Source organism: Suillus paluster, assembly GCF_016628075.1.
Source record: "Suillus paluster strain FC165 chromosome Unknown EDB91scaffold_3, whole genome shotgun sequence".
Classification (NCBI taxonomy): Eukaryota; Fungi; Basidiomycota; class Agaricomycetes; order Boletales; family Suillaceae; genus Suillus; species Suillus paluster.
This window is the reverse complement of record NW_024537563.1, coordinates 1,358,514-1,384,316: the sequence shown is the minus strand read 5'-3', so window position 1 is coordinate 1,384,316 and position 25,803 is coordinate 1,358,514. Positions and strand designations below refer to the sequence as shown.

General features: G+C 49.1%; 10 protein-coding genes across 10 annotated transcripts; 2 read left to right on the top strand and 8 right to left on the bottom strand.

Moving 5' to 3' along the window:
• Window positions 1-10: 10 nt before the first annotated feature.
• Window positions 11-1,833, bottom strand: EDB91DRAFT_1101271 (Ribophorin I). The gene is made up of 6 exons (XM_041317238.1): window positions 1,511-1,833; window positions 1,259-1,462; window positions 916-1,203; window positions 459-866; window positions 270-408; window positions 11-213 (listed from the first exon to the last, which is right to left on the bottom strand). The coding sequence occupies exons 1-6, from the start codon at window positions 1,801-1,803 to the stop codon at window positions 88-90; spliced, it is 1,458 nt and encodes a 485-aa protein (XP_041183365.1). The 5' UTR covers window positions 1,804-1,833; the 3' UTR covers window positions 11-87.
• On the bottom strand, window positions 1,834-3,064 carry EDB91DRAFT_1101270 (ribosomal protein L22/L17). Its single transcript, XM_041317237.1, has 5 exons — window positions 2,979-3,064; window positions 2,856-2,928; window positions 2,594-2,804; window positions 2,328-2,535; window positions 1,834-2,273 (listed from the first exon to the last, which is right to left on the bottom strand). The coding sequence occupies exons 1-5, from the start codon at window positions 3,007-3,009 to the stop codon at window positions 2,035-2,037; spliced, it is 762 nt and encodes a 253-aa protein (XP_041183364.1). The 5' UTR covers window positions 3,010-3,064; the 3' UTR covers window positions 1,834-2,034.
• A 20-nt stretch (window positions 3,065-3,084) lies between these two features.
• On the top strand, window positions 3,085-3,882 carry EDB91DRAFT_1101268 (Yos1-like protein). The gene is made up of 4 exons (XM_041317236.1): window positions 3,085-3,251; window positions 3,300-3,443; window positions 3,499-3,571; window positions 3,632-3,882. Exons 1-3 carry the CDS (start codon window positions 3,164-3,166, stop codon window positions 3,555-3,557), a joined length of 291 nt encoding a protein of 96 aa, XP_041183363.1. The 5' UTR covers window positions 3,085-3,163; the 3' UTR covers window positions 3,558-3,571; window positions 3,632-3,882.
• EDB91DRAFT_1101266 (uncharacterized protein) lies at window positions 3,421-4,493 on the bottom strand. The gene is made up of 4 exons (XM_041317235.1): window positions 4,224-4,493; window positions 3,861-4,172; window positions 3,745-3,814; window positions 3,421-3,695 (listed from the first exon to the last, which is right to left on the bottom strand). Exons 1-4 carry the CDS (start codon window positions 4,463-4,465, stop codon window positions 3,624-3,626), a joined length of 696 nt encoding a protein of 231 aa, XP_041183362.1. The 5' UTR covers window positions 4,466-4,493; the 3' UTR covers window positions 3,421-3,623.
• EDB91DRAFT_1101262 (caffeine-induced death protein 2-domain-containing protein) lies at window positions 4,494-5,416 on the bottom strand. The gene is made up of 5 exons (XM_041317234.1): window positions 5,288-5,416; window positions 5,078-5,230; window positions 4,874-5,025; window positions 4,765-4,825; window positions 4,494-4,701 (listed from the first exon to the last, which is right to left on the bottom strand). Exons 1-5 carry the CDS (start codon window positions 5,400-5,402, stop codon window positions 4,607-4,609), a joined length of 576 nt encoding a protein of 191 aa, XP_041183361.1. The 5' UTR covers window positions 5,403-5,416; the 3' UTR covers window positions 4,494-4,606.
• Window positions 5,417-6,218: 802 nt separating this feature from the next.
• Window positions 6,219-8,668, bottom strand: EDB91DRAFT_431613 (uncharacterized protein). Its single transcript, XM_041327253.1, has 9 exons — window positions 8,178-8,668; window positions 7,804-7,992; window positions 7,631-7,750; window positions 7,356-7,583; window positions 7,222-7,302; window positions 7,117-7,164; window positions 6,661-7,068; window positions 6,541-6,612; window positions 6,219-6,486 (listed from the first exon to the last, which is right to left on the bottom strand). The coding sequence occupies exons 1-9, from the start codon at window positions 8,249-8,251 to the stop codon at window positions 6,291-6,293; spliced, it is 1,416 nt and encodes a 471-aa protein (XP_041183360.1). The 5' UTR covers window positions 8,252-8,668; the 3' UTR covers window positions 6,219-6,290.
• EDB91DRAFT_431612 (uncharacterized protein) lies at window positions 8,669-9,858 on the bottom strand. The gene has a single exon (XM_041327252.1). It carries the CDS (start codon window positions 9,555-9,557, stop codon window positions 9,087-9,089), a length of 471 nt encoding a protein of 156 aa, XP_041183359.1. The 5' UTR covers window positions 9,558-9,858; the 3' UTR covers window positions 8,669-9,086.
• A 2,379-nt stretch (window positions 9,859-12,237) lies between these two features.
• Window positions 12,238-15,656, top strand: EDB91DRAFT_1194979 (uncharacterized protein). Its single transcript, XM_041320574.1, has 5 exons — window positions 12,238-12,644; window positions 12,702-12,815; window positions 12,867-12,930; window positions 12,983-14,740; window positions 14,792-15,656. The coding sequence occupies exons 1-5, from the start codon at window positions 12,385-12,387 to the stop codon at window positions 15,455-15,457; spliced, it is 2,862 nt and encodes a 953-aa protein (XP_041183358.1). The 5' UTR covers window positions 12,238-12,384; the 3' UTR covers window positions 15,458-15,656.
• EDB91DRAFT_1101240 (uncharacterized protein) lies at window positions 15,657-19,129 on the bottom strand. Its single transcript, XM_041317233.1, has 4 exons — window positions 19,099-19,129; window positions 18,825-19,043; window positions 17,197-18,766; window positions 15,657-17,147 (listed from the first exon to the last, which is right to left on the bottom strand). Exons 2-4 carry the CDS (start codon window positions 18,874-18,876, stop codon window positions 15,788-15,790), a joined length of 2,982 nt encoding a protein of 993 aa, XP_041183357.1. The 5' UTR covers window positions 18,877-19,043; window positions 19,099-19,129; the 3' UTR covers window positions 15,657-15,787.
• EDB91DRAFT_1326470 (Hsp90 protein-domain-containing protein) lies at window positions 19,041-25,340 on the bottom strand. Its single transcript, XM_041325228.1, has 26 exons — window positions 25,241-25,340; window positions 24,470-25,188; window positions 24,055-24,415; window positions 23,909-24,000; window positions 23,548-23,855; window positions 23,440-23,473; window positions 22,882-23,382; window positions 22,773-22,832; window positions 22,494-22,544; window positions 22,301-22,408; window positions 22,209-22,246; window positions 22,135-22,149; window positions 21,910-22,076; window positions 21,813-21,856; window positions 21,647-21,756; window positions 21,376-21,597; window positions 20,879-21,322; window positions 20,690-20,829; window positions 20,372-20,634; window positions 20,287-20,319; window positions 20,091-20,236; window positions 19,986-20,035; window positions 19,835-19,933; window positions 19,691-19,777; window positions 19,395-19,635; window positions 19,041-19,346 (listed from the first exon to the last, which is right to left on the bottom strand). Exons 1-26 carry the CDS (start codon window positions 25,290-25,292, stop codon window positions 19,112-19,114), a joined length of 4,620 nt encoding a protein of 1,539 aa, XP_041183356.1. The 5' UTR covers window positions 25,293-25,340; the 3' UTR covers window positions 19,041-19,111.
• Window positions 25,341-25,803: the final 463 nt, after the last annotated feature.

Genomic DNA, 25,803 nt, shown 5'->3' with positions numbered 1-25,803 from the left:
TCAAACATATGTCATGAATGCCACCTAGGTTCTGAGGCAATAAGGTTTTCCATCATGATTGACCAGTTGCAAAAGTATTACTGTACATCACTTCTTGTGTAGAGTTAAATCGACGCGCCTAGCCATGAAGGCAAGAGCAAACAGGCTGAAGAAAGCAGCACCAACAGACATGGCTTTCTTCAAGTGAGCCGAGAAGGGAACCTGATAAGAGACCTGGACACAAAATTTATTTGGTGCCTTTCAAACCAACAAACAAGATGTGCACTCACGTAGATGATGCCCATGTGTTTGTATGTCAAGTCTTTGTATGCGAAGGTGACGGCGGGGCGCCCCGTGGTATCGAGGTATGTGATGTGCGTTGACATACCGCTAAAAAGTTCGGGGAAAGGGGAGATGAATTCGACATTACTGTAGGCCACATCAGTCAATACCAAAGACAAGAATTTCATTCCACATACGTTGCACCTTCCGGTAATATAACTTTGACTTCGGCGTCGTCGACGACAGCGCTAGGAATATGGGTCATGACAGGTATGCCAACGATGTATATGCCATTCTTCGCATCATAGCCGACTGAATCCTGCAGAGGCGTGTCGAAGCCAATAGTGCAAGAGTAGTTCCAACCCCCGAGCACTGGGTAGCGTGGCCGTAATTCAAGCACACTATACTGCATTGCCTTGCTACCCTTAGCGACAGACGGCGTCGTGCGCAGATGGGATGTCGAGACATTGCCGTTCTGGTCGTAGTAGTACGCATTGGTCACCCCGGGGGGAAGGTGTAAAGTGAGGTCGGAAAGAATATGTGGAGCTTGCTTGCGGTGATAATTTTGGCTTTGGTACTCCAAGCGAGAGAAATGACCCTTAAGACTGAATTCGAAAATAAACGATATATAAGAATGCGAGAGGCGTCACTTACGTGGGCCCAGCGTTATGGAGGTCAATCTTGTCCTCGATATTCAAGTTGGAACCCCAGTGGCTAATTTCTGCTGTACGGCGAAGCGTCTTGACCTCGAGAACGGGATGGTCGAAGCTGTAATGAACTGAGATAGGTTGTTGATATTTTGCCACGAAATCTGCGTCCGTTTGAATGTCGTGATAAGGACCATATGTAATAGTCGCCCCGGATTTGGTGACAGAACCATCTCTCATGAAACTGTCCACGTCGTGTGGGGTAGTATAGGAAACGACGTTCGGCGACAAAGACCTGTCATGGCAAAATCAGATCTTCAGACATAAAGCAAGTAGCACACAACACGTACTTGACCTTTGTGCGCTGGACGAGGGTGGTATAAGGGCTGATGGTGAAAAGGTCAGTTTCATACTTGAGCAGCTGGGGGTCCTTCTGAGCGGCCTGTTCAGGAAATGGGTATGTAGCATGCGTCTGCACAGTCTCCAACACAAGGTTGAGAGTGCCGTTCACAGCCAACTCTTTTGGAAGGGAAACAGACAACAAATGCTCTGTACTGTATGACATGAATACCGCGTACTGAACATCGCAAAACCCAACACACCTGGATTCATCCTCACTGAGCTCAGTGACATCAAGAGGTACAGTCCGTCCCTTTACTTTAGCCTCGAGCCAACTTGTTTTTGCTCGCTCAGCCTTGCTGAGCGCAATTTGGTAGGTAGTCTGTCCTGGCTCGAGAGCTTTGACAGCGTAAGTTGTACTGACGTGTACAAGCGAACCACCTAGTTCGATGGTGCGGACGATAGCCGTGTTTTCAAAAGATAAACCAGCTAATGAGAAGGAAGGTGCAAGCGCGCTCACAAGGAGCAGAGGAAGTGCCCGCCAGCGTCGTGTCATTTGGAGTCGTGGCTTGTTGTAGAAAGAGCGACGTGTTGTTATTCTGACCGACTATTTTTAGAATCGCAGTACGTACTAACTATAAGCACATAGTACCAAGTTCGAATATAATGAATCAATAACATTGGGCTTAATCGGATTCATCGCAGCGGTCGCGCTGGCAAGGCATGATGGAAGGGTTCAAAAGCACGATTATATATCAACTGAGAGAGTAATCAAGACTAGAAACGGCTACCACTGCCAGGTCCGAGCGGGGTTCCTGAGCGGTACATCCTCCCGAACCAACCCTGCAGAGACTATTCTTCTCAAACGCCGCTCGCGTTGCTCCTTCTTCAGTTGCTCGAATGTCTTCCCTTCCCTCAAGATCACATGCATGCGCGAATCGGGGTGAACTCTGATACCAAACTTTCCACGTCCCCGAGGTTCAAGTCGCTTTAGTTGCTTGGGCCCCTTGGTTACCCAGGCTTCCGCTATACGAGTATTAGAAGATCCATCCTTGGAGTAGTATAGTCAGCGGGGCTTACCAACGACGAGTTTGGAAGGATCCATATTTTTGTAAGCTGTAGCATGAAGTTTTGCCGTCGCCAACATGCTCTTTATCCTGCTCGTGGCTCGCTTTTCGCTAAATTGCATTTGAACGATAGCATGATCAATTGGCCTGCCAGATATCTGTCGACCAATCATATTGAGCTTTCTATGTGAAATTTTGAAGTTAGCTGTGGAGTATTTGTGCTATCCGGCACGTATGATGAGTGGTGTACGGTGAGATCATACAGGATGTGGGACATACTTCAGTGGCTTTCTTCTTCTTGACGACAGTAGGAGCGCTTTCGACCGATGTTGTTTTAGGGCGCACCCCCTTCTCTTGACTCACAGCCGCCTCGAACGCGCTCTGCTGGCCCTGTTTCTCCTGTTCTCCTGTTCTCTTCTCCTCCACCTTTCTTGCCCTTGGGGCAAACTTCTCCTGAATCCATTGCAAAGGATTGTAGTAGCTAGAGGCTCTGTAGAGATGAAATAAGAAGCAGAACACCATTCCTGGTTGACCAACATACCTCCGCTGACATTGCCATTGAATGTGGGATGAGGTTACTATGCGGAACTGCGCCGGAGTGCCTAAGCGACTCGCTATATCATGCTTAAGAGCTGCTCTATCTGTAGAAATAGTTATAACATACCGCATCGCACTTGTCTTGCAACTGCTTGCATTCTGCAAAGGTTCTGGCAAGCGCCAACAAAATTCAGCCGGCGCGTTGGGTCACGCTTCGACCTCTGTCACGGTCACGGGAAGTCACATTGGTCACATTGCACCTTTCCTTAGACACGCACACAATCATTCCGCAACCTCACTGCGAGCGGAACGATGCTCACACTCGGAACCATTCTTTATGTTTCGCTTCTGCTAATTAATGCAATGGCAGTCCTCAGTGAGGACCGGTTCCTTGCGAAAAGTGAGAACCATGATTGCTAATACTCCACTCGCTGACACCGTTTTGCAGTCGGCTGGTCCTCTGTGCAGAATCCCAACGCTGGCTTTCAACCACCATACGATCAATCAGGGTACGGATATACCCAGCAGCAAGATGCTGGTGTCAAAGTCAGATTAATCACCCTCATTAGTGCGGTGCGGACCCTCATGCGTAGTAAGTAGCACAAGGTTCGGGTCGGAACAAATTTGCTAATGCTTTCCACACACAGTACCACTCATAGGGCTAAATCTTGTCATAATCGTGTACGAGCTAATTCTTGGTGGCTGAGTGATGGTATTTATGTGCGTGCATCGACGTGCATCATGATATAAATGTTGAACATGCCCGCTCTCTTTAATCAGCACTGTTGAGTCTGTCATATTCTTCGTTGATTTGTCGGATAAAATCTGCCGGTGAATGACCGCCCTGAAAACACGTTGTAAGGCATTGCGCGGCAATGTTGTTCTCTACATACCTCACATTCGTACCAAGTGCCATCCCGTATGCATACTTGTCGACCGTTAATGATAACTGTGCAGCTTTTCCTATTGCCGGCTTAGCTCTGGGTTTCTCATACTTTTAAGGACGTACTGGATTTCAGCCGCGATACTATCCTTAACGCTCTGTTGCAAAAGGTGTATTCCTTCTGTTCCGCGACCGTCTCCTCCTGCGCATTGACCAGCCTTGCCGTCTTCCCAGTTGATTCCAGCTGCCTTTGCGCAGTTGAGGGCAGTTTCAGGTGTGCCGATATTTTCACGCCCCTGAAAGTTTTGGCACTGCACAAAGGGCCACCACTCAGAAATAGGGTGGTATTTGGCAGCGCACAACTCTTGTACATTGCCGGCACACTCCTCCCGTCCATGCATGCATGTTACACCATAAAGGGGCTCCGAGTTGTTTGGTCTATCGCACATAGTGAACTGGGTGCTCAGGAAGCGTTATGCATGAACGTACTGGGCGATGAAGGACAATGAAATATCCACTTTGTCGCCTACTCTTTGCAATACGCGATCGAACACAGATTCGCACAGAATTGCATCTGGGCAGCGAGACATGACGCCTAGAACCACTGGCACTTTCACACCACCGGATATTGTTGTTTGAAAGTGATCTTGCACCGTCAGCGGCGGTGCCAAGGCCACCGCAACGCTGAATAATCCAAACAAAGAGAGTGGAGATAGCATGGTACAATGCATGGATGGCAGTAAGACGGTAGTTGTAAGTGGATGGGCTACTTCGAAATGCTTCCGCTATTGTATCATGGTCATGATTATATAAGCAACTAGCAATAATTGTCGTTTGGTAAAAAGGGCAAGGTTTCTAGCATCCTGTATCGTCTATGGCGATTCTTGGGTGTGTGCAGCATCCCACCATTTCCTCGCCTCGGCATCCGTTAAAGGGGGTGAAAAATACTGACACCTTGATTCAAATGCTAGGGTTTGCGAAGATAATACACTGTCAAAAACTAGTACGTGAGACAGGACAGCATCCTCACCGTCAAGCGATCGTTGGCGTACGATCTTCTCAACAGCTAATTCATTGCGAACTTGATTTCTCTGCATGGGTTTATGAGGAAAGGGGTTGTACGCCATAACATTCCTTACCTTCACCTCATCCGCAAACATGGCTGCTTGCGTTTTCCTCTGGGCCCTGGCATCGCCCTCCTCGCTTGTCAATGACTTTCGCTTCCCCTCCATGGACTGATCGACATTATTGACGCAATAATTTATCATTTCCGTACGCCGTTTCCAGTTTTCTGACCACAGGACAATGAGACCTTTTCAGGATGAACACCGAAGACTTCTCACCAACTAGTTCCTTCCACATGTGTGCGCAAGCCTGGTCCTGAATATTACCTTTACCGTTTGTCCCTGCACGATCCCGATCACGGAACTGCGCATTCGTGCGGTTTAACCGCATAGTAATAGTATCATCAAGTCTGCGATATTCTCTGAGAAGGTCTGTAAGAATTAAGCCGTTGGAAACCCCCAAGTTAAGACAAGAAGGTTAAACTCCACCTTTAAACACGCTAAGGTTATGACATGTTGACGGCGAGACATGAACAAAGTGTGGTGTTAACGAAGGCGCTTGAATAGCTAAACTACCCAACGTTGGTGGTGGTTTGGAAGGCATGTCATTCACGTGCCGGTGCGCCGAGGCATCGGGCTCAAATCGTCTTGTATATTTGCTATATATAGGTACCACCGGCCAAACGTCGATCAATGATGCTGAGTCGGGCGGAAGATGCCGTACCCATTTATTTTAAGTTTCGTGTCCGAAAAGGAAGGTGCGGTAGTTCAGATTAGAGCCTCCCGACCGTCGGGGATGTACTTTCTCATCAAAAACTAGTAGTAATACCACCACACGACCGCTGACATTGAGCCATGTGCACGACATAGTGATCTACGTGTCTCCGTGGTGATTATGACGGCGTTTACGCCACAGAGTCTCGATAGTTGTCTGCTCACAGTCTCCCCTGACAGCGCTTGTCTGAGTCAATGTCAGAACTCATTGTCTGTCGCTTCTGTCATTTGAAAGTTGGCTACATTGCTAAGTTATCAATTCAGTGTAGACCACGTTTCCCCTATTTGTCGCCCATCAACCAGTGAACACAAAGTACTTGAAAGCAATGACATGCCGATCATATCTTGCGATGAAAACTTACGTTGTGTCACTGACAGCGCTAGACGGATAGATACCTTACAATTTTCGGCTGCGTTGATCTGGATGAGGCGATGAAAATAACTCAAGAACTCAGAAGAATAAATTAGCGATAAGAATAAGAATAAGAATTGTTCCGAACGTAGCAGCTACTGTCTCTAGGTCACATCCCATCCACTCTGTGGATCAAGGACATGCTAGGACCCGTGAATTATGATATACATATAGACAGTCAACAAGATAACCGTAGACATGATTTATCGGACGCCGACATCACGGCGATATATAACAAACGTCAGCCGGTTCATTGGCTTGCATTAATACCGATACGCATTAGCCTTCTGGTCGAACGGGGAGGCACTAAGGGGCACTAGCGACATTCCATTGTTGCACAGATTCGAAGTCCGATGTGTCTTGGGGTTGTCCACTTGTGTGCTTCTTCTTAGACTGTCTTGGAACGTATTGATGCTCGTCGACCATGTGCCTGTGTCTACGTGCTGGATCCTTAAACCACATCCCACAATTATATCGGCATGCGTGCGGCGTGGATCCAGTGCTGATGATGAATTAAGTGAGTTCATGATGGGTGCGTTGATAAAGTGCCACTTACTGTCCGTGCATGTGAGTATCAAGTGAAGTTTTCTGGGGAAAACCTTTGCCACATACATCACATACGAACGGCCTGGAAATAGTTAGCGAAGGAAGCTCTGAAATGACCAGGGTCGCTCACTTATAACGCAAATGAGTTGTTTCAACGTGGCGTTTGACTAGCTGCTTCTTGGACATGTATCTGCATTGTCCGCCCGACTCTGCTGGCCAGGTGCACAGCCATTTCCGTGTCGTACCATCTAGAGTAAAACAAGCGTATTTCTCCCACTCCTCTGAATCCGACTTCGGCGGTATTGCTGGGCGGGTACCATGTAATTGATCACTGGTATCACTAGTGCAGGGACTGTGTTCGTGTGGGCGGTGACGCTCGTCACCGTCGCTTGTAATGCTGTGTTTCGTCGAAACATGACGATCAGATTGAGATCTGTGCAGGGGTGGACTCCTGATCGTTTCAGGAGGGGTAGGCGTTCGCTGGTAAGGCCTGAAGGACACAGGAGGCCGGCTATGATCAAAGTCAATGTTTACATGTCTGCAAGTCCGTTAATCGCGAGGTTGCAAAGAATACTAAACGAAGTACCTCAGCGGCTCCACGATCTTCGTAACAGAAGGTGCATGGTACGTATGACTAATGAAACAAGGGTGTCCTCAGCAGATGAGACATGAAGATTAAAAGGCCACGTACTGTCCACCTGGCGACGAGCTTCTTCGTTTTTGGGGTAGTAGAGTAGGCGTGGAGAGGCTGCGATCAGATAGTGCCGGAGAGCTGCAAAAGCGATTACATTTCAACACCCTAATTCACACTTCATGAAAACGCACGGCATGCCAGGAGAGTCACGCAAGCTGGAGATAGAACTCGACGATGCCGAACGCGTGGAATTTCGACCAACGTAATCGACATAAAGGGGGCGCGGATGGGTCATCTGAGATTCAGGTTCGTAGCGCTCCCAAGCGTATGTCGCCGTCGGCGAGTTGAAAACCGATAACGATACGGGTCGTTGTTGCTGACTTTCGGGGTAGGTCTCTGAGTCTGTGCAAGCTGTGCGCCTTTTGAAACGGTCAGTACTTCACCGAGTGGCACTAAACATGCATACCCAAACTGTCCTTCTTGTCCCGAGTGGTCCATGAACTTCGTGAATCGAGAAGGTAAAGGACGAACGTCTCGATCATGCGTTCTTTCGCGGGAGAGAGGTGGCAAGGTGTACGGGCTACTCCTTCCAAGAACAAAAATTGAGGAGATAGATAGGTAAATAGGATGGTGAATTACCGGGAAGATGAAGGCAGCACACATCCTCTTCGCTCCGATCTTCGCTGAGAAGTTGAGGGGTCGCCATACGAGTTGGGGTGGCACTCGTCATGGTCGCTGGAACGCTGCGCTGCCTCAAGGTGTGGGCCGCGTGGCTGCTCAGAGTATCTATTAAGCCCGCTCATTTCATGTCTCGGTGAGTCAGAAGCCCTGTAAGGGGAATGAAATGAAGGGAAGATGTGACGAAAGAATGTGGCGTCAGTAATAATACGTAGGGAAATCGTAAGCGAAGTGAACAAAGCAAAGGCGGCAAAATGTAATAGATTAAAGTGCTTTGGGCATCGCCGAAACATGGAGAATGCAATGGCAGCCTAGGAAAGAGATGTGCCACTTACCATAGGTGTTTCTTGGCTTTATCGAAGGACTGCTCAGTTCCGCGAGCGTCAGATACAGACGAGAGTGGTGTCATGATTTCTTGAGAGCTGAATGGACAGGGGAGAGGGGGGTAGTGTAAAGACTCGGTTGAAAGTGGATGGGTATAAATACAAGGCGATCAGTCCAGTCTGGCAGATGAAGTTGTGTTCATAGAAAAAAGCTACGAGATCAAGAACTAATTTTTCCCAGTATCGACTCCCCATTCTGGTCGGAGATCTTGACAGGGCTTCTTCCAGTGGGCGAACGGGCGTCTGGCTACACTGAGATCAATATTCGCGGGAGATACAACAAAGGCATAGCCCGCGGCCGAAAAGGTGGACAAGTTACATTTCCCAATTTGTGGGAAAGTGTCTTTTGGGAGCCGGTCAGCGCGCACGCAGACACGTATCAGAAACGAATCCGTTGTGGGTCCGCTCAAGATCGATTAAACGGCCCGCAACCGAAATAGCTTACGTACGCATCGTCTGTCCTCACCACAAGGGCTCATCGTGATGGCGGAACAATGCGCGAGAAAAGCATGGTTGAGGCAAGGATCAATGGTCCACACGTTACATCTTGACTTTGTCCATGCCAAGGAGATTTGCTTGCCTGAGATTTCTGTCAGATGTGCGTGAGTGTTGCTAGTACGCGAATATATGTATATCCTTCATGTTTTGCTTGCCATCTTACAGCAAGTTACATACATAACACGGTCATTCAACCTCCCACAGTCCAAACAGAAGGCGTGCAAAACACCTGTATAAAAACAGGCCTGTCCTTGATCATCCATGAGCACTGCAATTCGTAAGTGGTGCTAAGGAACTTAACCTCCTTTGCAAAGTGACTCACCTCCGGTGCTGCAGGTCATTGTCCCGAGATCACTACATAGTTTAAAGCGGCATCGTTTGCGAAGTTGACCCGACAACATCCATAATGGAATGCGTATTGTGATCTTGTGCTACGGAGCACTCTTGAACACGAGTCATTTCCGCGCCGCCAGCAGGACTGGTTAGTCCACGAGGCAGAGCTAGGGCAGCCATCAATTTTCCTCTAGATGACCGCAAAGGTTTCATGGGCCTCTCAATATCCATATGGTCAGCTGATGATTCGCTGTCCGAGGCAAGGTCATCATGTGCCTCGGAGCGTCTACGCTTTGTGGGAGATGACGTAGGAGTATATTTGCCGGAGGTCGCAGGTGCAAACACTTCTCGCAGTGTATCATTTGCGCATGGCCAAACTTTCTCTTCCAGATGAAGAGCTGGGCTATACTTTGCTGGGGAGCTGTTTGCTGTGCTGGGGGCCGGGGGCTGAGTACGGTAACCCTCTAAAACATCTACGTTACGCGTGCGCATACGCGTCATTTTTCTTTAGTGACGCGCTGTACCTCGCCATAATGAAGCTCACTCTTTCTGCCTCTCATTGCCGCGTTGCGGATGTTCGCAGTCACGTCGGATGGAGTGCTGTTGCTTGATGGGTCTATGCATTGCAAGGTCATGCAAGGTATCCGCTACTCACGCATTATTGCTATGTATTTCCGAACCAATCCTAGAAATGCGCTCATCCTCCGTAAGTAGGCGTTTCGCGGGTGAGGAAATCATGATTTCTATGGAACGCAATGTGATGGCGGGTTCAACGGGGTTGACAACGGGCGCAGACTGAGACTCAAACAACGAGGCACGTGATGGCCCAACCGGGCCGACCCTGAGCTGAAACGAAGAAAGGGTACAGCAAACGTAAGTAAGTTGCCGAGCTTCTAAGAGTCCAAAAACAGCATGTTTAGTGTTCGAAAAAGCTGTTCAATAAACTTCAATGTCAGACCACAGCTGGTGACCATTGGGGATAGGTCGAGTGAGAAACCATTGCAAGTAATTGATCCGACACCGAGGTCGGGGCTCCTCCTGGCTCCTCCTGATTGCTCTACGCGCACTTGCTCCATATCGCCTTTGAATATTTGAATATTCTCGATCATCATCGATCACATTCCCAGAGGTCTCGCGTCGCCGGTCAGATACCACTCGAACTCAAGTACTCATACTGAAACACACCAAATGGTCTTCACAGGTATAATAAGTAAATATTATCACCGGCGGGGATGTTTACTCGAAACTGCGGTACATAATATATCGAATAGACTAGATTGCTCTAGATTGATGCGAGAATAGAAGTACAGAAGTTGGCCGATGGCGTGATCGTGGGGGGGGGGGGCGTAATTAGTATTCGACATAGTGAAGTTCGACGCGGAACAAAAAGTATTTGGCCCTAATATTGAGCCCATGAGGGCACACAATCTTATCGTCGGGCGCCAGTGAACCAATGTATACAGGAGCACCCTCCACAGTAAACAGACCAAATAACTCTAGCGTAATGCTGACAAATTTGAGTGAGTGAAGAGCAAAGAGCGAATTTTACCGCGTTAGACCTAACATGCTGACTAGCATTGGATACAAACGACCCTCACCATAGGGTACGCACCCGCGTCCGGGGGGGCTGTAGGACATCAGGTATCCCGGCGGATAGATATTACTGATTGCGTTTTACTGATGAAGGTCGCAAGGGGAATGTGACATTCCCGTCGCGACCTTGTTTCGCTCGTTAGTAGCGATGTCTACAAGTGTTAGGGGTTGGCAGAACAAGGGAGATAATATTGTCGACAGTTTAATCAATATCCAGATTCTAGGCTGATGAGCGACTATGTCTGTATGGTGCAATAAATACTAAAAGATGCATAGAAAGTTAACGCCCTGGGGTAGCACTTTGTGGGCCTTCCGTTCGCACTTGGCATTGTCAGACAACAAGGAGATAGCGAAGAATTCCCCATTGATTAGTGCGACCTCGTGCACACCCATTTTTTGATGGCAAGACGCATGTTCGGATGGATGCGGATGTCAATAGCATCCCCGGTCAACACATGGCACATGGCTGACTGTCGCTCTGAGTTGTGAAAAGGTTATTAATTTATTAGACGTCGGGTTGATGTCGGGGGCCAAAAGCGTCATCTCCGACCAAGTCGGGGGCAGTGGTGGATGCACATCATCATTTCTTAGGGTCAAGGGCGTAGAAATAGTCCCGCTTTGGGACTTCTTGCCAATCACCCGAGGGTCAGACGAAGCAAGCGCCACGATCTGCAAAAAGCCCTCTGTTGTGGCTGGAACAAGTGATTTTGATATGAAACTGTATCAAATACTGTGGACCGCGTATATCGATGTCGATCTGCGCGGTGGCCCAAGTAGACCATCGATTTGAGATGGTGATTATGAATATCTTCAAAACGGCTCGGTAATCCTTATCAATCCAAATTTCATTGATGCATTTCAGGAATCAGCGCAGTTCAGCTCACACTCGGATTTCCACATGCTTGAAACTAATACCACCGGTGCAGTGCTAGTGCTTCGACAGCACGTCTCAAGGGCACAGCCGCCAAACAGAAGAACCAGCGTAATACGCACTGTCAGAGTACTGGAGGTACAGGAGTAAGGACACGTAACGGCGCTACAGACCAGATGTTTTGCAGCGACGAGGTGGATGGGGTAATAGAAGTTAACCCATCTGGGCCACTTCTAGAATGCACTACCTCTCCGTGCGTGCGTTTGACATGCACTTTCTGATGACCCAGTCAAGCCAATGAAATTCTAATAATTTCATTGGTAACACTTCTAGTCCATTGTGAGGGGTCGCATCTTGAGATGACAGGCAGAACCATCAAACTTCGGTAGATCTGATGGATCAAGGGACTACAATGTGCATCCTGGTAAAATATTGCCCCCTGAGTAGGATGGGTCACACCTACTAAAACGAGTCAATGACGAGATAGGTTGCAGGCGTGAGCCTCGTCGGGTGTAAGTAGGCATCTGGATGTCGTTGAACACAATGACCGGTGGGATTGAAAAACACAATTAGATGAAAAGTTTCCACAGTGGAGGAGAACAGAAATAAAGACATAGCAAAAGTCTTGTAATGGACAAGTGGATGCCACGCGAAAGAGACTCAGCACATGAACTAATTCCTAATTAGGAAATTTGAGCGTGAATGGTCGGGAGGTGTGGTTGCTCACAGCAGCCACGGCGAACCAACGCCTTCAGGACCTTCCACCGGCCATTCTGGTTCTCCTCGCAGTAGCTGCTCACAACGAGCGCTAGCTCGCAATATCAACCATTTCTACTCCAATAATTTACATCTGACACGAGCATTATGGCAACCGGTTTTCGTCATCAATGTTCTGCAATTGCTTGTCTTTTCTTTATAAAATATATCTCGATAGCTTACGCCCAAAAGCTACCCTCTATGACCCCCGTTCCTCCATTACAATGGCTCAATATCACTGGAATAATACAGGGTGCTACACCAGCCGCTGTCAAATATTCTTCTATCGGTTACGATCCAGTGACGAATAACCTTATCATTTTTGGTGGTGAATCATCTAGTGGTATCCCAACAGACCAGACCTACCTGTATGTGCAGTTTTTCTAGGTTTCTAATCTTCTTGGTTACATCGGCTATATTTTCAGCTTGAACCTCGGCACACTTACATGGAATACTCCTACGCCCCAGACAGATCTACCCCAGAATTCACCCCCAGCCAGGTACATGGCTATCAGTGGTGAAGACTTCTCATCTAGCTAGTGAGTATCTCCCTTTTTGTACATTGTCCCGTCCCTCTCATGACTCACCAGTCGACGTGCTCACTTGGTGATGGGTGGAAGGGGGGTGACTGGGCAAGCTTTATCAGACGTATGGGTTCGTGCCGCTCGCAACGTTCAGTCTATCAGGCTTGCTCACTTCTATTCAGGAGTTCGATTTCATAAACCAATTCTGGTCCCAAGTCAATGTAGCGTCAAGTAGCCCACCAGCGCGCTGGGGCGCCTCTGGTGGTCGGGATGATACAGTGCCGCCGAATCCTTCCACCACAAGCAACACCTTTTACATGTCTGGTGGAACCGATGGCACAAACATGTATCCCCTCTCAGATGTTTGGGAGTTAACCGTCTCGGGAACATTATCCTCTAATTTGGCGAATAATTACACAAGTGGCGCTTGGAGCAGCCAGACCGTTGGAACTGAAGGCTACAGCGTCAACCAGGCTTCCACTGTTATCCAGACCTCCCTCATCTCCGTGAGCGGCTGTAACACGACCAATTACTCGAATAATTCTTGCGCCGAGGGTAACTCGTACGTCCTGGAAGCTGGGTCAAACATGGAAATCGCTCCTCCCTCGTGTCCCGCACCACGATACGGAGGGGCGCTGGTTCCAAATATGAGTCCTTTCTCTTCCAGTTATGCGAACCAAGCGTTCCTTTTGCTTGGGACTTTCAACTCTTCATTGTGGGATGATCAAGGTGGCCTGCAGAAGGGCGAGGTAGCAGTTCTGGACATTGGAGCAGGCGTTTGGAGCAGAATACTGCCGGCCGGTGATCCTGGGAATGATGGTGTTCAAGCATATCCCACACCTCGGGAGGGTGCTGTTGCGCTCTCTTATTATCAGGCGCTCGTCGGTGACAATAAAGGTGTGGCTTCCGACACCATTGTCTTCGGAGGTCAGGATGAATCTGGTGAATACCTCACGGAAGTTTGGATTTTGAGGGCCTATAACGGATCCATTTCGTCCTCAAACGGCAGCTGGGGAGCTCCGGCCGGAGCTCTTTCGACAGGCGTCAGCGCCAATGGCGCTAATGTTACCATTCAATACATCACTCAATGCGCGGTGCAGCTCATGTCTTCTAGTTCTACATCGTCTGGTTCCCCATCTACAACAACACCAACAACAAATAATCCCCAATCCCAACAGTCCTACGATGTCTCTTTCGTGCACAAACTACTGGCACCGCTTTCTTTTGCCATTCTTCTCCCAGCCATCCTGCTTTTACGCCTGGCTCTACCTCCGGTACAAACACATCGTCCTACAGATCGCAACCTTGCTCTCTTCTACCTATCTGTTGTTGTAGCTCTGGTCGCATATGGTGCTGGTGTTGGCGGTCTCGTTTCATCGTTCACGTCAATCAGCCCCACAATGACCATAATGAAACGTTCAACATCCCGTACAGTTCTACAGACCGGACATGGAATCGTAGGGCTTGCATTGTTCATTGCACTCTATGTGATGGTGCCCTTTTTGTATCTCCTTTCTCTATGCTGCTCACGATCGCGACCACCGAAAGAGGTCGCCGATCGCCCGGAGGCAATTGCAATTATTTCTCGCGCCAACTCCACCGACACTGCTGAGAAGCTTGCAGCATACAATGCTGCGCAGCACTCACAGTATCCCCCGTCTCCACATTCTCCTCGCACCCGTCTACATTCCTGGGGTGGTTCGAGCTTCTGGTTAGGCCGCAGGAGTCGAGAAGGAAGAACCTCTACTGACAGCGAATCCATGCACTCGTCCGGGCCGCAACGAGCGTTCGAAGTTGTCAACCGCCCAGCGCGGACTCGTAGGTCCAGCACAAATGGGCTTGCATATCCAAATATAGATGTATATCAGCGCGTACCTGTTGCACCAAGGAGTTTAGGCGATGTAGACTGGCTTGATCGACGCCGCAGTCTGAACGCAGTGGTGAGCACCAACCTCTTCCTGACTGTTTCTGAAATTTCATTGCCATCTTAGAACGAGCTCGATCTTATGTCTGGCCACGGTCAACGCGGCCTCATTAATCCAAACAGCTCCGCTCCCAATACAGCAGAGATGTTGAGCACTCGTGCTCTGATGCCCGCGCCGACATTTCCCCGCGTTACTCACGAGCTGCCTTCACTCTCTGAGATATGCTTTCGTGTCCTCTTCCACACACTCGTTTTCGCTCTTTGCATTCTTTCCCTCATCGCGCTGTGGTACGGAGCTCGTCAAGCACTCTTTGCAGTATTCCTTCTATGGACTGTTATTTTTTATTGCGCCCTTTTTACTCTTGCGTGGCATGGTCGGCCAAGGAAATCCATACTGACTTCCCTGATCGCCCGGTTTCGCGCGGAGCCTCCGCCGGCTATTTCTCCTGGCACCCCAACCTCCCGTCCGTTGTCCGCGGCGGGCACTGACCAGTACCCTTTCCCCACCGATACCCGTGGTCCATACCTCCATGAACCTCCTTACCGAGCTGCCAGGGGCCATGATGATGTGTCCACGACTATCGGCGGACCTCGCTCAGTAGAAACTGATGAAGACGACGACAATGTGGACGAAGATACTAGACAGCAGCGGATTGAGGAAGAAATGGGTAGACGAGAAGTGTCCATCGTCACAGTGCCCAAGCGCAGGTTGTGGATAACGAACCCTTCATGAGCTTGTTGATCGACCATTCCATGGGCACCCGCTCTGTGTTATTTGCGTGCGTTTCATAGTACTACTCATCGGCCTTCTTTTCCCCATGCCATCGTACCATAACTGCATATTCCTTAATCGATACCACCATCCAAGGATTTGTTTGCAATGCTCCACGGTATTTCTCACGTAGATCTATTCACACGTTTTGATCTCGACTATACCGATGTATTTCTGTATGCAACGGACATTAAAGGACTGACTAGAATTGTAAAAGCGAGCGAGTGTCCAAGGAGTATCCATAAAATCCGTGATATGTAATCAAATATGAACCCAAAGAAACTCAACTACTCAGCTGTCGCCCTCCACAGCAACATCACGTCGCCACCTGTCCACACGACCAAACTTGGCTGCATCGTGGGCTGGAGGAGGTGAAGGGGGAGCCATTGGTACGCCCATCATCATCGGAGGGACAACCATAGGCGTGAAAACGCCAGATCCCATCATGGCGGGGTTGAAAAACATGCTGTTCTGCATTTGAGCTTGCATCATCAACTGTTGTTGTTGCTGCTGCTGGGCCTGGGCGATCATCTGGTACTGTGTTCGACGTTGTTGCTCGGGATGGAAGGCCAATGGCTTGTCGTCATCTTCTTCGCCGCCAGTGAAAGGCAACGACGTCTGAGAGGCCAGTGGTAATCTAGAAGCCCGTAGACCGAGTGGTCGCTCGTCCTCATCATCATCCGCGCCGGATTGATGAAGGGAGAGGCTATCGAAGTTGACAGAAGGCAAGCCTTGCTTAGCTCTATTGAGGACATCTACCAGGGGCTTGTCCTCGTCTTCGTCGTCGTCATCTGCATGACGCGAAAGCTGAGTGGCTCGTCTGACAATCCTAGCTGCTGCAGCCGTCAGCGGCATGTCCTCTTCCGAATCATCATCGATACCCAATTGCGACGCTCGCCTGACGACACGCTGAACGGCGGCCGTCAAAGGAAGATCTTCTTCGCTATCATCGTCATTTGGTGCATTGACATTGGGCAGATACCGTGGCCCAGCCCTAGTGGTTCGTCTCGGTACATCTTCTTCGTCTGAAGACTCAGTAACCCAGCGATCAGCGGCGTTTTCGATTGTCGCCTTTGGGATAGCATTGTCACCATCGCTATCGCTTTCGCTCTCGTCGTCGACCTGCGGAGCGCGCTTTAGAATGGGTTTCCGGATGGCAGGCAGAGTGGGAGGGGCCAAGCCTACTCGTGATCCAGAGGGAAGGTCGGGTGAAGAGGTGGACTCTAGCGGAATCTCGATGCCTTTTCCTTTCGATTTGCCTTTCTTCTTTTTCTGCCTCCGGCGTTCCTCTTCCTCTTCTTCCCGCTTCTTCCGCGCTTCAGCTTCAGCTTTCTCCTCCGCCTCCATTTTTTTCAACTTGACCATTTCGAGATCCCACAGCGTATCCACACCAAAAACAGAGCGACTTTTGGACAAGAGTTGCTCTGCCCCTGGACCAAGATTTGTGGGAGGTTTTTCTCCATCCATGTCAAGGAGAGGCTTGCCACCAGAGGAGTTCCGACGCAAGAGAGATTGGCGAGGATTTGGAGTGATCGCATTGTCAAGATTCTGTGAAGGGGGACGACCAAGTGTCTGGGGATCAATGAGAGTACTTGATCGGCGAATCTGACCCCGGACCATCATTGATGGTCTTTCGTCGCCAGTGAAAACACTAAAGCGACCATGAGGCGGCTTTCTGAGAAGACAGGTGAAACACGTACCGAGCCTTCTGCTTTATCTCCGCTTTGCGATGTTCTAAATTGTCTATCAAACTCCTTCCATAGAGCTTCCCAGCAGCACGCTTTATTTCCATCTCCGTGGGAGGAGGGACAGGAGGGAGAGGTATTGAAACGGGTACGGGAGACTCTTCTTCCTCCAGTTCTTCGAATTGCGCTTGTTCACCCTCTTTCATCGCTCGAGGAAGATGACGGTCAATATCAGAGTACGCAATGTCTCTTTGTCCTCCAACCATAAGCGTGTTGCGAAAAGCGAGTTGAGACAATGTAAGACTTGCTCGAGGGTTAGGAGTGAAAGAATTAGATGCTATGGGTGCTGATGCGGGAGTCATGTAGTTCGTTAAAGAGGTCGACGAACGGTTCGCAGAGCGAGCACCCGGAGGCAAGGGAGGACCATCTGAAGATATCTCAAACCCAGCTCTAGATTTAAAAGCAGGAGGTGGGGGAGGAGGAGGAGCCACATTTTGCAACGGGCTTGGCATAACCAGAATCTTAGGCCTAAGTAGCTCGACGGTGGAGTAAGGTCGATCCCTGCGTGACTCTTCTTCGACGTCATTATCAATGAGGACCCGAGTGCCCATTGATCCAACGGAGATTGTTCGCGCACGGCCTTTGGGATCAAACCGTGATAACCGGGAAGGAGAGGGAGGTCTTACAGCAAAGGGATTTTCCTCTGCAAGCAGATTCTTGGATGCCATCGACCCGTTAGACATCGCTCTCCCGTGATTGACTTTAGGATCAAACCGTGAAGCACGATCAGGTGATGGGGGTCGGACAGCAAAAGGACTGCCGTCCGCATCAACATCTGCGCCGTTCAGAAGGTTCCTTGAGCCCATACTAGCGCTGGACTGAGTACGGGTATGTAAGTCTAAGCGAGAAGCACGTGAAGCAGGTCTTTCTCCACCGGGAGAACCATCTCGAACTGAGACAGATGGGAATGGAACAGAATGAAGAGGGGGTGCGACGGACAGTGTCTCGATAAGAGCGTGGGCGGATTCGCGACGGCGTGGAAGTGGACGCTGAGGGGACTGCATCCGTTCTAAATCAGCAGAAGATCGAGGACGAGCAATGTCTGAACCAGCAGTGTTCTCAGCGTCCAAGAAGGCGCCTCCAGCACCGAAGTCATGCATGGTCCCAATGCTGATTGGTCGGGACGACCTTCCTCGAGGACCATCATCTATAGCGCTCCGGGCATTTCGATGGGTCGTCGCTACGGGATGAGGATTGGGCAAAATCTCTGACTTGGCCTTCGCCTTGCCCTTTCCTTTGGCTTTGTCCTTGATGAATTGATCAAGGCCCCATGAAGCGAGGTCTACTTCGCCAGCTTCTTCATCTTCGAGCTCCTCGTCATCATCAGCCCCGAAAGGGTTTCTGAGTCCATCAATGGAGCCTCTAGACCTTCGTTGTCCCGGGGTAGAATCACCTGCTTCACTGGGCACGGATACTCCGAGGTAGTCAGTACTTTTGCGAGGTTCTCGTCGGAGATGAGCGAAGATAGCGCTGTCATGGGCGGAGACCAAAGGCAAGTCAGGATTGGTTGGATCGTTGTCATACTCTGCAATCCCCAAGATACTTTGTGAAGCGTGTCCATCATCGAAGTCTCGCACACTTACCAAGTAGCGCTGCGGCTAATTGAAGGCGGGAGAAGGCTGCGGGTGTGGCCATGAAGCATGTAGAAATAGCGAACTATTGTCTAGCCGGAAACGAGAAGGTCAGCAAAGTGCTCGCTGTGGTACTTATATGAATGTTCTGAGTAGATATGCTTCCAGGGTGCTGAGCGCTAGCTTCGACTCCCACGTGGCCACACCCAAGTCATTTCAAGCAAGTTTCAAGTATGTAAACGATTTTATTATCGACCAGCCTGAATTGCTACAAGATCGTTACAAGCTCTACGATAACATCACAGCTCATCGTGAACAACGTTGCCTTCTTCGTCAATTTCTTCCATCTCCAGTTCAAACTGGTTGCTTTTCATTTCATCAGGAAGATCGAAGAACATCTTCTCATCACCCATGAGTATATCACTAGGTAGCTCTGGGTCAACAGGAGGAGCCGGCTTCACGGTGCTATCTGTTGGTGCAGTCTCGGAGACACCGAGTGATCGTCTGAGTACTCGGTCAACACGAGTCAAAAACCTGCGCGAGGCATTATGAGTTTGTTGCAACAATTTAATCAAGGCCTACATGTTGGAATTGGCAACTTCAAAGCCGGAACGAACAAGAGCGCCGTCGATCAGGATGGAGGCGACCTCCTTGAGCTGTGCCTCAGCATCCAGGTCTTTGGCATCGCCATCTGTAATCAATTGCTCGACGTTTTCTAGAAGGCCCTCGATCAACGGCGATCGCGGATTAATTTCCAGAACCTTCTGCTTCTTCATGTAGTCTTGCATGACATCGTTCTGCTGGGCCCCGCGGTTTGTAGCACCTGTAAATTTTCACTAAACTTGAACTGACACTGTTAAACCACCAGTTGAACGTACTCATGAGCTTCTGGACATTTGCTGTGAAACCCATGCTATCCGCTACAATCGCACAAGGACTTGTGACGAGCCTGTTAGAGACAATAACTGACGAATATGTAACCTCAGGCCAGGATGTCGTACAATCATGAAAAGACAACTCACCATTCTTAACATTGTCTCCCGCCTCAACTTTTAGCCACTCAAGAAGGGGAGCGTATTTCTCTGTCAATTCAGCGAGTGTATCCTTTTCCTCTGGGGTGTCTGTATGCGGACGTGAGAACGACGAAAACCCTCAGCGTTGATTGGGACTTACCATCTCCAAAATCCAGTCCAGCCTTAGCAACATCCTGGAACGGAACACCCCTGTTAATCCATCAGTGAGATCGACCTTCAATCGTGGAGGTCGTCAATGGCTTACTTCCAGTTTCGGATGCTTTGAATCATGATTTCGTCCAAAGGCTCATTCAGAAGCAGGACTTCATACCCGCGGGCGTGCAACTTTTCTACAAACACGCTTTGAGACAAATGTTCGATCGATTTACCCATGTCGGCGAGGTAGAAAATCTGGATTCTACTTCATACACGCCACTTGATGTCTTCTCAATGCTACTCACCTGCTTCTGGCCTTGCTTCCTGTTCTCCAAATACTGGAATGACAAAACTTTAGACCCGAGTTCCCGATTACAAATAGCCACTAACCGAGTCAAACGATACAACATCTCGTTGGTTTGTGCCAAAGCGTACAAGAGCCGCCAGTTTCTCGCGGTTTTTGCTGTCCTCTGACGCGGCGAGTTTCAAGACTTGGCCATAGACCTTCGTGACCTCCGCATATTTTTCCTGGTCTTCTTCAGCAATTTTAGAAAAGAGCTGAATGAGACGGCGTAGAATGATTTGCTTGATCTGCTTAAGGAAAGAGCTAGACTGGAGTGTTTCACGAGAGACATTCAGCGGAAGGTCATCAGCTAGATAGTAGGGATAAGTCAACACAGAGTTCCTGGGCTGAACAGAACAATGTACCGTCAATGATAACCTTCACCCAGCTAGCCCACTTCGGCAAGCCATATTCGCCTAGGTCAGAGGTGATGAACACATGCTTCACGAGGAGCCTGACGTCCTTTGTTGAAGCATCAAGCGGCCTGCTGAAAAATTCTTCGGTCCTTGAAAGACATAAGTTAGAGACATATAATCACAATCATAACTACTCACAGACGCGAAGGGACATAAATGAGTGCACGAAAAGACACGCCGGATTCCGAGTCACCATGGAAATGGTGCCATGCGAGGGGTTTCTGGAAGTCTTTGAAGGTTCCCTGGTACAATAGCTCATATTCTTCGTCGGTGACTGTCTTCGGATCGCTGACAGGAAGATCAGCATATATCCTTGCAAGAGCAAATGCCACAGCGCACCGCATCCAGAGGGGAGGCTGTGAGTTCAAGTGTTCCCAGTGGCCAACCGTAACTTTCTTCATCTTGGGAGATGCAGACTCCTTTTCCTTTTCTTCCTCAACCACGGCTTCATCCTCGTCTGTGTCGATAGGCTTTCCTTCCTGCTTGTCTAGAACGGCCTCCTCATCTACTTCGGGGACTTCCTCTTCAACCTCGTACCAGATGTAAATCGGGAAGGTAGTCGAAAATCCAGAATGCTGGTTACTGAGATGCTTCTCAGAACGACGTGCGATAAGATAAGAGAAAGAGACACGTACACAAGCTTCATAAGGTTAGAAGTCACAAGATAATGGGAAGCGTCGTTCTTCAAATAAAGGGTAATCTCAGTTCCATGACCAAGGGTATTTCCGCGTGGGTCGGGGTATATTTCGAATGATCCCTCATCTGCAGAAGAACTGAAGACAGTCTGGGTAGGATTAGGATTATTGGACGAGGGCGGGGGTAAAGATGCGACGACGACTTGATCTGCTACAAGAAAGCTGTGGAGAGCTGACAATCTGTGTTCGCGGCTAACAAACCACCACTAACCTGCTGTAAAAACCGAGCCCGAATGCACCAATAAGATTGCCAGTTGCGGTCGAGTCGTCGCTACCTGCTTTCGAAAGAAAGTCGGAAGTTCCAGACTTCGCCAAAGTACCCTAGATATTTATAACGTTCGGCACGCTTACACTCTGCGAGATGATGGGTCCCATACCAGGTTGTTTGTCAATTCCGTTGCACTCATCCCAATGCCGGTATCTGGACACAACATTGAATCTTGCGACACAACCATGATGCAGGCTAGTACAGACCGGTAATAATGATACGACCGCCCGGGCCATCGGGATTTTTCTCCGCTTTGATACTGACGTTCAAAGGGGAGATGCCATCCCATACACTCTTCTCCGTGAGCGCGGTGAGGCGAAGCTTTTCGAGTGCGTCATTGGCGTTTGAGATGAGCTCCCGCAAGAAAATGTCCCTGAAGTTCGTGGGTTAAGCAAAGAGAACTTGTGCGCGTTCGGCGACCGCAGTCTCACCTGTTCGAGTAAAGACTGCAGTAGCACATAAGTAGTCAGCGCTCAAAGTCAACACTGATGTGGGGCTACTGCACCTGTTGATAACTATCTTACGCATGCGTGCAACATCACTCTGTCATGCAAATATGCTGAGGCACACAAATGGACAGCAGACGCGTGGACACACCTGGTAGTCATGCTTGACCTTGTGCACAGTAGCACCTGAATCTTGCGCAAAAACACATGCCGAAAGGGCTGACAATGATAGGATGAGAGGATGCAGCAGACGCATGGTCTAACAGGTCGCAAGAGTTGATATCTTAGCTTGTGCTCTGATTTATAGTCCAGGCCAGCGTTTGGCCAGTACGGCAGTTATATACATGATCTGACTTTGTGTGAAAGTACTGACGTGTTCGATACCACGTGACTGACTTCAAGTGTCACATGCACACCGACGACACGCGTGTTCCGAGACAGTAAGAGAATCTAAGACCGCACTTGGACCGCACAGTACATCAAATGCGCAGACTCTGAGATGCGACACTACATAAAACTATACTACACATGAACGGAAAGTTTGGGTGCAGTCAAGCCTGCGACGTAATCCTAGCATAGATGAGACAAGTTTGCGAACTCCAAAAAACCTTCATTCAACTCACCCTTAACCATCGTTCTCGTTGTGCTGACACGTGCTCGAACATAATGTATCGCTTATCGTTCTGACAAGTAATGAGCGGTCACCTCTATCCCGTGGACAACTGACCATACCTTGAGCACTTTCTCGATATCTGTAAGGTCCACACTCTTTGCGAGCACCTTCATGTCGACATTTCCTCCAAAGCCTTCGCCTTCATCCTCATCCAAGTCGTCTGCTTTAACCCCTCCGTCGGCTCCTTCGCCACCCATTTTACCTAATCTTCCCCAAAACTCAACAAAGGAGTTTTCCGCGAGCATCTCGTCAAATGCTTTCCTGCATTCGTACGTCCGTTCGCGTTGCCATTTATCATACTCCTTTTCGAGATCATGTGTATCAAAGGCGAACTTTGTTACCGGAAGTGATTTCAACAGGGATTCAAGAGGAAGAGCAGAGAATGGTGTTGCCAAAGATGGAGCATGCGCTTGAAACAGCGAATGTAGACTGGCCAGATGTTTCATCTGCAACTGACTCATATGCGCATGGAATAGATGCAACTGCTGATTGACTGGGAGGGGGGAGTTATTAAATCGAGGATCAGTTTGGAGTTGAGGACGTATGGATTCCCAGGTGGTCTGCAATTATGACGATATGTGGGTTAGTAACTGCCTCAAAGAAAAGAGTAACCGTACCTGTGGATCTCGCACCGCGTCCGTAAGCAGTGTGCTACAGAAGAACAAAGGTCAAGAGTTGAGCGCCGCGATCTGGATCTTCGAACTAGGGAAGTAAAGGCGGCTCACCGGAATTCTCTTTCACCTTCCTCCATATTTAAACCCATCTTAGAGCGCCCTATTTCAGCATCCATTCGACTACGCTCAGCCCTAACTTTCTGTTCACGTTCTTTCAGGGCTTGCTCCTTCTTGTCTCTGCGCTTTTGCTCAGAATTTTCCTGTGTGACATTATTACCCGTCTCATCTTTGCCTCGAGCAGAGGTTGAAAATGAAGATGAAGACCCATGTGCCTTGAGGAATGTTTGGAAAAGTTCTTCACGCAGAGAGGAAGATCCGACAGCATCATAGCGTGCGTCATGGGATACTTTTCGTTTCACCTGGGAAGGTCAACCTTTCAATGAATCTGATAATAAGGCAAATAGAAACTCACGTCTTTCCATAGGGAATCTGACCTGACCATACCGCTCTCTCGTAGAAGAGCAAAAAAGTCCGCCTCCGCCTTCTCAGCTGCTATACGCTTTTCTAGATTGAGAGTTAGCTGGATAGACTGCTCACGAAGTATAACGAGATTCGTACTCTCTCCAAGGTCCTTGAGATACTCCTTGAATCGTTTCTCTCGTTCTCGGTCATCTCTCCCCCATCCGTAAAATCGTCGGTCTTTCTTCCACGTCCTTCGAAATTCAGACCAAGATGTTCTCGTGCTCTTAACTTCCTCGCTAAGGAGTCGTTCATACTCTTCCTTAGGATTCGCTTCTGCTTTTTCTTTCTTGACATTTTGTTGTCGTAGCTCGCGCGCGCGATCCCGGCAGTATTCATCGAATGCATCACGACGCGCTGAAACCGAAGGGAGAAGAACATAGCGCGGATCTGATATAAACAAGGGTAATGAGGTATCCCAAGGGTGCAAAGGATTGATATCCTTTTCCCTGAGTAATGTCTGGTGGATGCAATTAGCCAAGGGATGCATCAGTCGACAGAGCGAGTGTCAGACCTTGAACAATGCCTTAGCCTCCTCAATAGAGAGGTCGACACGATTGGGCATGTTGAGCTGAGACCTCTCGTTCTCTTGCATTTTCCTGGCCTCTGCCTCTTCCGCTTCCTTTGCAATATTGGCCTCTTCTTCCAGCCTCTTCTTATCTTCCTCCGCTTCAGCAGCAAGTTGTGCAGCAGCCTCACGTTGCCACTCCTCCTCCTCGCTCTCCTCTTCATCCTCATCCTCCCCTTCTTCCTCTTCTTCCTCCTCTTCCTCTACTCGTGCCTTTTTTGAAATTACAACCTCGTCCAGAGGTTGAGGTTCTTCTGCTTTTCGCTTCACGAGACCCTGCATTTCTGTCTTTAGCCGCTTGAGCTCCTGCTCCTCCTCAAATGTCAACTTCTCCACTCCTGTTTCCTTTACTTGCTGTTGTTGCTTCGCCTGCGCGTCTTCATGTTCCTCAGCGCGCTCAAAGACTTCAAGAGCATCCTTGATTTCCTCTGGCACCGTCCACACACTCTGCTTCTTCACCTTGTGCGAATAAAATATATTCCCTTCTGTCGTCTTTACGCGAAGCCATTCGGTGCCAGGTATGGGAGTCTTAACTGATGGTTTGTCTTTTTTCTTTGAGGGCTGTGGTACGATAGCTTGTGGGATGACGGGGAACGCGGGGAGCGGCCGAACGTAGGTAGACTCTTGTGTCCTGGCGTAGTAGTAATATGGTTGGCCCCCAGGGCCTGTACGTATGTGAGTCGACAACTGTCAGCGTAAGTATTTTGAGACACATACCAACGTGCTCCGTCCAACCTGGAGGTAATGGAGGGGCACTGAGTGAGTTCATGGCGATCGCTAATAGTGATGATGAGTACTTATGTGACTTTGATAAATGTGTCCGCGACTCGAGTTGGTAGCACGTGCCTTCGGCAATATTTCAATTTTGGATAAGTTAAGACTTGTTCAAGTGCTCCTTCAGGCCTCAGGACTCCATAACTTCAAGCTTCAGTTCTCGCTCTATATATATTGTGCTAGCTAATCCAATACCAAGTACTTAATGATCCGCTTCAGGCAGATCAGTCCGTGGACTCTGTGCGCCTCCATTTAGTCGTTGACAAGCTTTCCTCGCCTCGATGTATACCGTATCGTGGGGTGACTGGCGACAGCTGGGTGTCAGGATCATGAAGGCGGGATTCGTCTTACATAAAATGACGGGTCCACACACTGCCTTATTCCTCGAAAAGATCATCTTCCATAGTTCTCACCGACGAACATCGGCAGCACTCTTGTCTAGAGCCCGAGTCTCCGACTTCGATCGCAACAACGCATGGAGTGATGCAGTCCTTGAGGATGCGCAA

Bases quoted from the DNA above. Each gene is read 5' to 3' on its own strand.
- EDB91DRAFT_431612 (XM_041327252.1), bottom strand. From the start codon at position 9,557: ATGACGCGTATGCGCACGCGTAACGTAGATGTTTTAGAGGGTTACCGT.
- EDB91DRAFT_1101270 (XM_041317237.1), bottom strand. From the start codon at position 3,009: ATGCAAGCAGTTGCAAGACAAGTGCGATGCG. The intron at 2,929-2,978 runs GTATGTTATAAC...AGCATGATATAG, and splicing joins TGCAAGACAAGTGCGATGCG to CGAGTCGCTTAGGCACTCCG. The intron at 2,274-2,327 runs GTAAGCCCCGCT...ATACTCGTATAG, and splicing joins TCCTTCCAAACTCGTCGTTG to CGGAAGCCTGGGTAACCAAG.
- EDB91DRAFT_431613 (XM_041327253.1), bottom strand. From the start codon at position 8,251: ATGACACCACTCTCGTCTGTATCTGACGCTCGCGGAACTGAGCAGTCC. The intron at 7,993-8,177 runs GTAAGTGGCACA...TTCCCCTTACAG, and splicing joins AAAGCCAAGAAACACCTATG to GGCTTCTGACTCACCGAGAC. The intron at 6,613-6,660 runs GTGAGCGACCCT...AACTATTTCCAG, and splicing joins ACAACTCATTTGCGTTATAA to GCCGTTCGTATGTGATGTAT.
- EDB91DRAFT_1101266 (XM_041317235.1), bottom strand. From the start codon at position 4,465: ATGCATTGTACCATGCTATCTCCACTCTCTTTGTTTGGATTATTCAGC. The intron at 4,173-4,223 runs GTACGTTCATGC...TATGTGCGATAG, and splicing joins TCATTGTCCTTCATCGCCCA to ACCAAACAACTCGGAGCCCC. The intron at 3,815-3,860 runs GTACGTCCTTAA...AGCCGGCAATAG, and splicing joins AGTATCGCGGCTGAAATCCA to GAAAAGCTGCACAGTTATCA.
- EDB91DRAFT_1326470 (XM_041325228.1), bottom strand. From the start codon at position 25,292: ATGAACTCACTCAGTGCCCCTCCATTACCTCCAGGTTGGACGGAGCAC. The intron at 23,383-23,439 runs GTACGGTTACTC...TCATAATTGCAG, and splicing joins ACGCGGTGCGAGATCCACAG to ACCACCTGGGAATCCATACG. The intron at 20,635-20,689 runs GTACATTGTTCT...CCTACTATCTAG, and splicing joins GGTGAAGGTTATCATTGACG to CTGATGACCTTCCGCTGAAT.
- EDB91DRAFT_1101262 (XM_041317234.1), bottom strand. From the start codon at position 5,402: ATGCCTTCCAAACCACCACCAACGTTGGGTAGTTTAGCTATTCAAGCG. The intron at 5,231-5,287 runs GTGGAGTTTAAC...TAATTCTTACAG, and splicing joins TAACCTTAGCGTGTTTAAAG to ACCTTCTCAGAGAATATCGC. The intron at 5,026-5,077 runs GTGAGAAGTCTT...TCCTGTGGTCAG, and splicing joins CATGTGGAAGGAACTAGTTG to AAAACTGGAAACGGCGTACG.
- EDB91DRAFT_1194979 (XM_041320574.1), top strand. From the start codon at position 12,385: ATGGCAACCGGTTTTCGTCATCAATGTTCTGCAATTGCTTGTCTTTTC. The intron at 12,931-12,982 runs GTTCGTGCCGCT...ACTTCTATTCAG, and splicing joins AAGCTTTATCAGACGTATGG to GAGTTCGATTTCATAAACCA. The intron at 14,741-14,791 runs GTGAGCACCAAC...TTGCCATCTTAG, and splicing joins GCCGCAGTCTGAACGCAGTG to AACGAGCTCGATCTTATGTC.
- EDB91DRAFT_1101268 (XM_041317236.1), top strand. From the start codon at position 3,164: ATGCTCACACTCGGAACCATTCTTTATGTTTCGCTTCTGCTAATTAAT. The intron at 3,252-3,299 runs GTGAGAACCATG...ACCGTTTTGCAG, and splicing joins GGACCGGTTCCTTGCGAAAA to TCGGCTGGTCCTCTGTGCAG. The intron at 3,444-3,498 runs GTAAGTAGCACA...TTCCACACACAG, and splicing joins GGTGCGGACCCTCATGCGTA to TACCACTCATAGGGCTAAAT.
- EDB91DRAFT_1101271 (XM_041317238.1), bottom strand. From the start codon at position 1,803: ATGACACGACGCTGGCGGGCACTTCCTCTGCTCCTTGTGAGCGCGCTT. The intron at 1,463-1,510 runs GTGTGTTGGGTT...CATGTCATACAG, and splicing joins CTCAGTGAGGATGAATCCAG to TACAGAGCATTTGTTGTCTG. The intron at 1,204-1,258 runs GTACGTGTTGTG...TTGCCATGACAG, and splicing joins GTCCAGCGCACAAAGGTCAA to GTCTTTGTCGCCGAACGTCG.
- EDB91DRAFT_1101240 (XM_041317233.1), bottom strand. From the start codon at position 18,876: ATGGCCACACCCGCAGCCTTCTCCCGCCTTCAATTAGCCGCAGCGCTA. The intron at 18,767-18,824 runs GTAAGTGTGCGA...TGGGGATTGCAG, and splicing joins ATTAGCCGCAGCGCTACTTG to AGTATGACAACGATCCAACC. The intron at 17,148-17,196 runs GTACGTGTTTCA...TGGTCGCTTTAG, and splicing joins GAGATAAAGCAGAAGGCTCG to TGTTTTCACTGGCGACGAAA.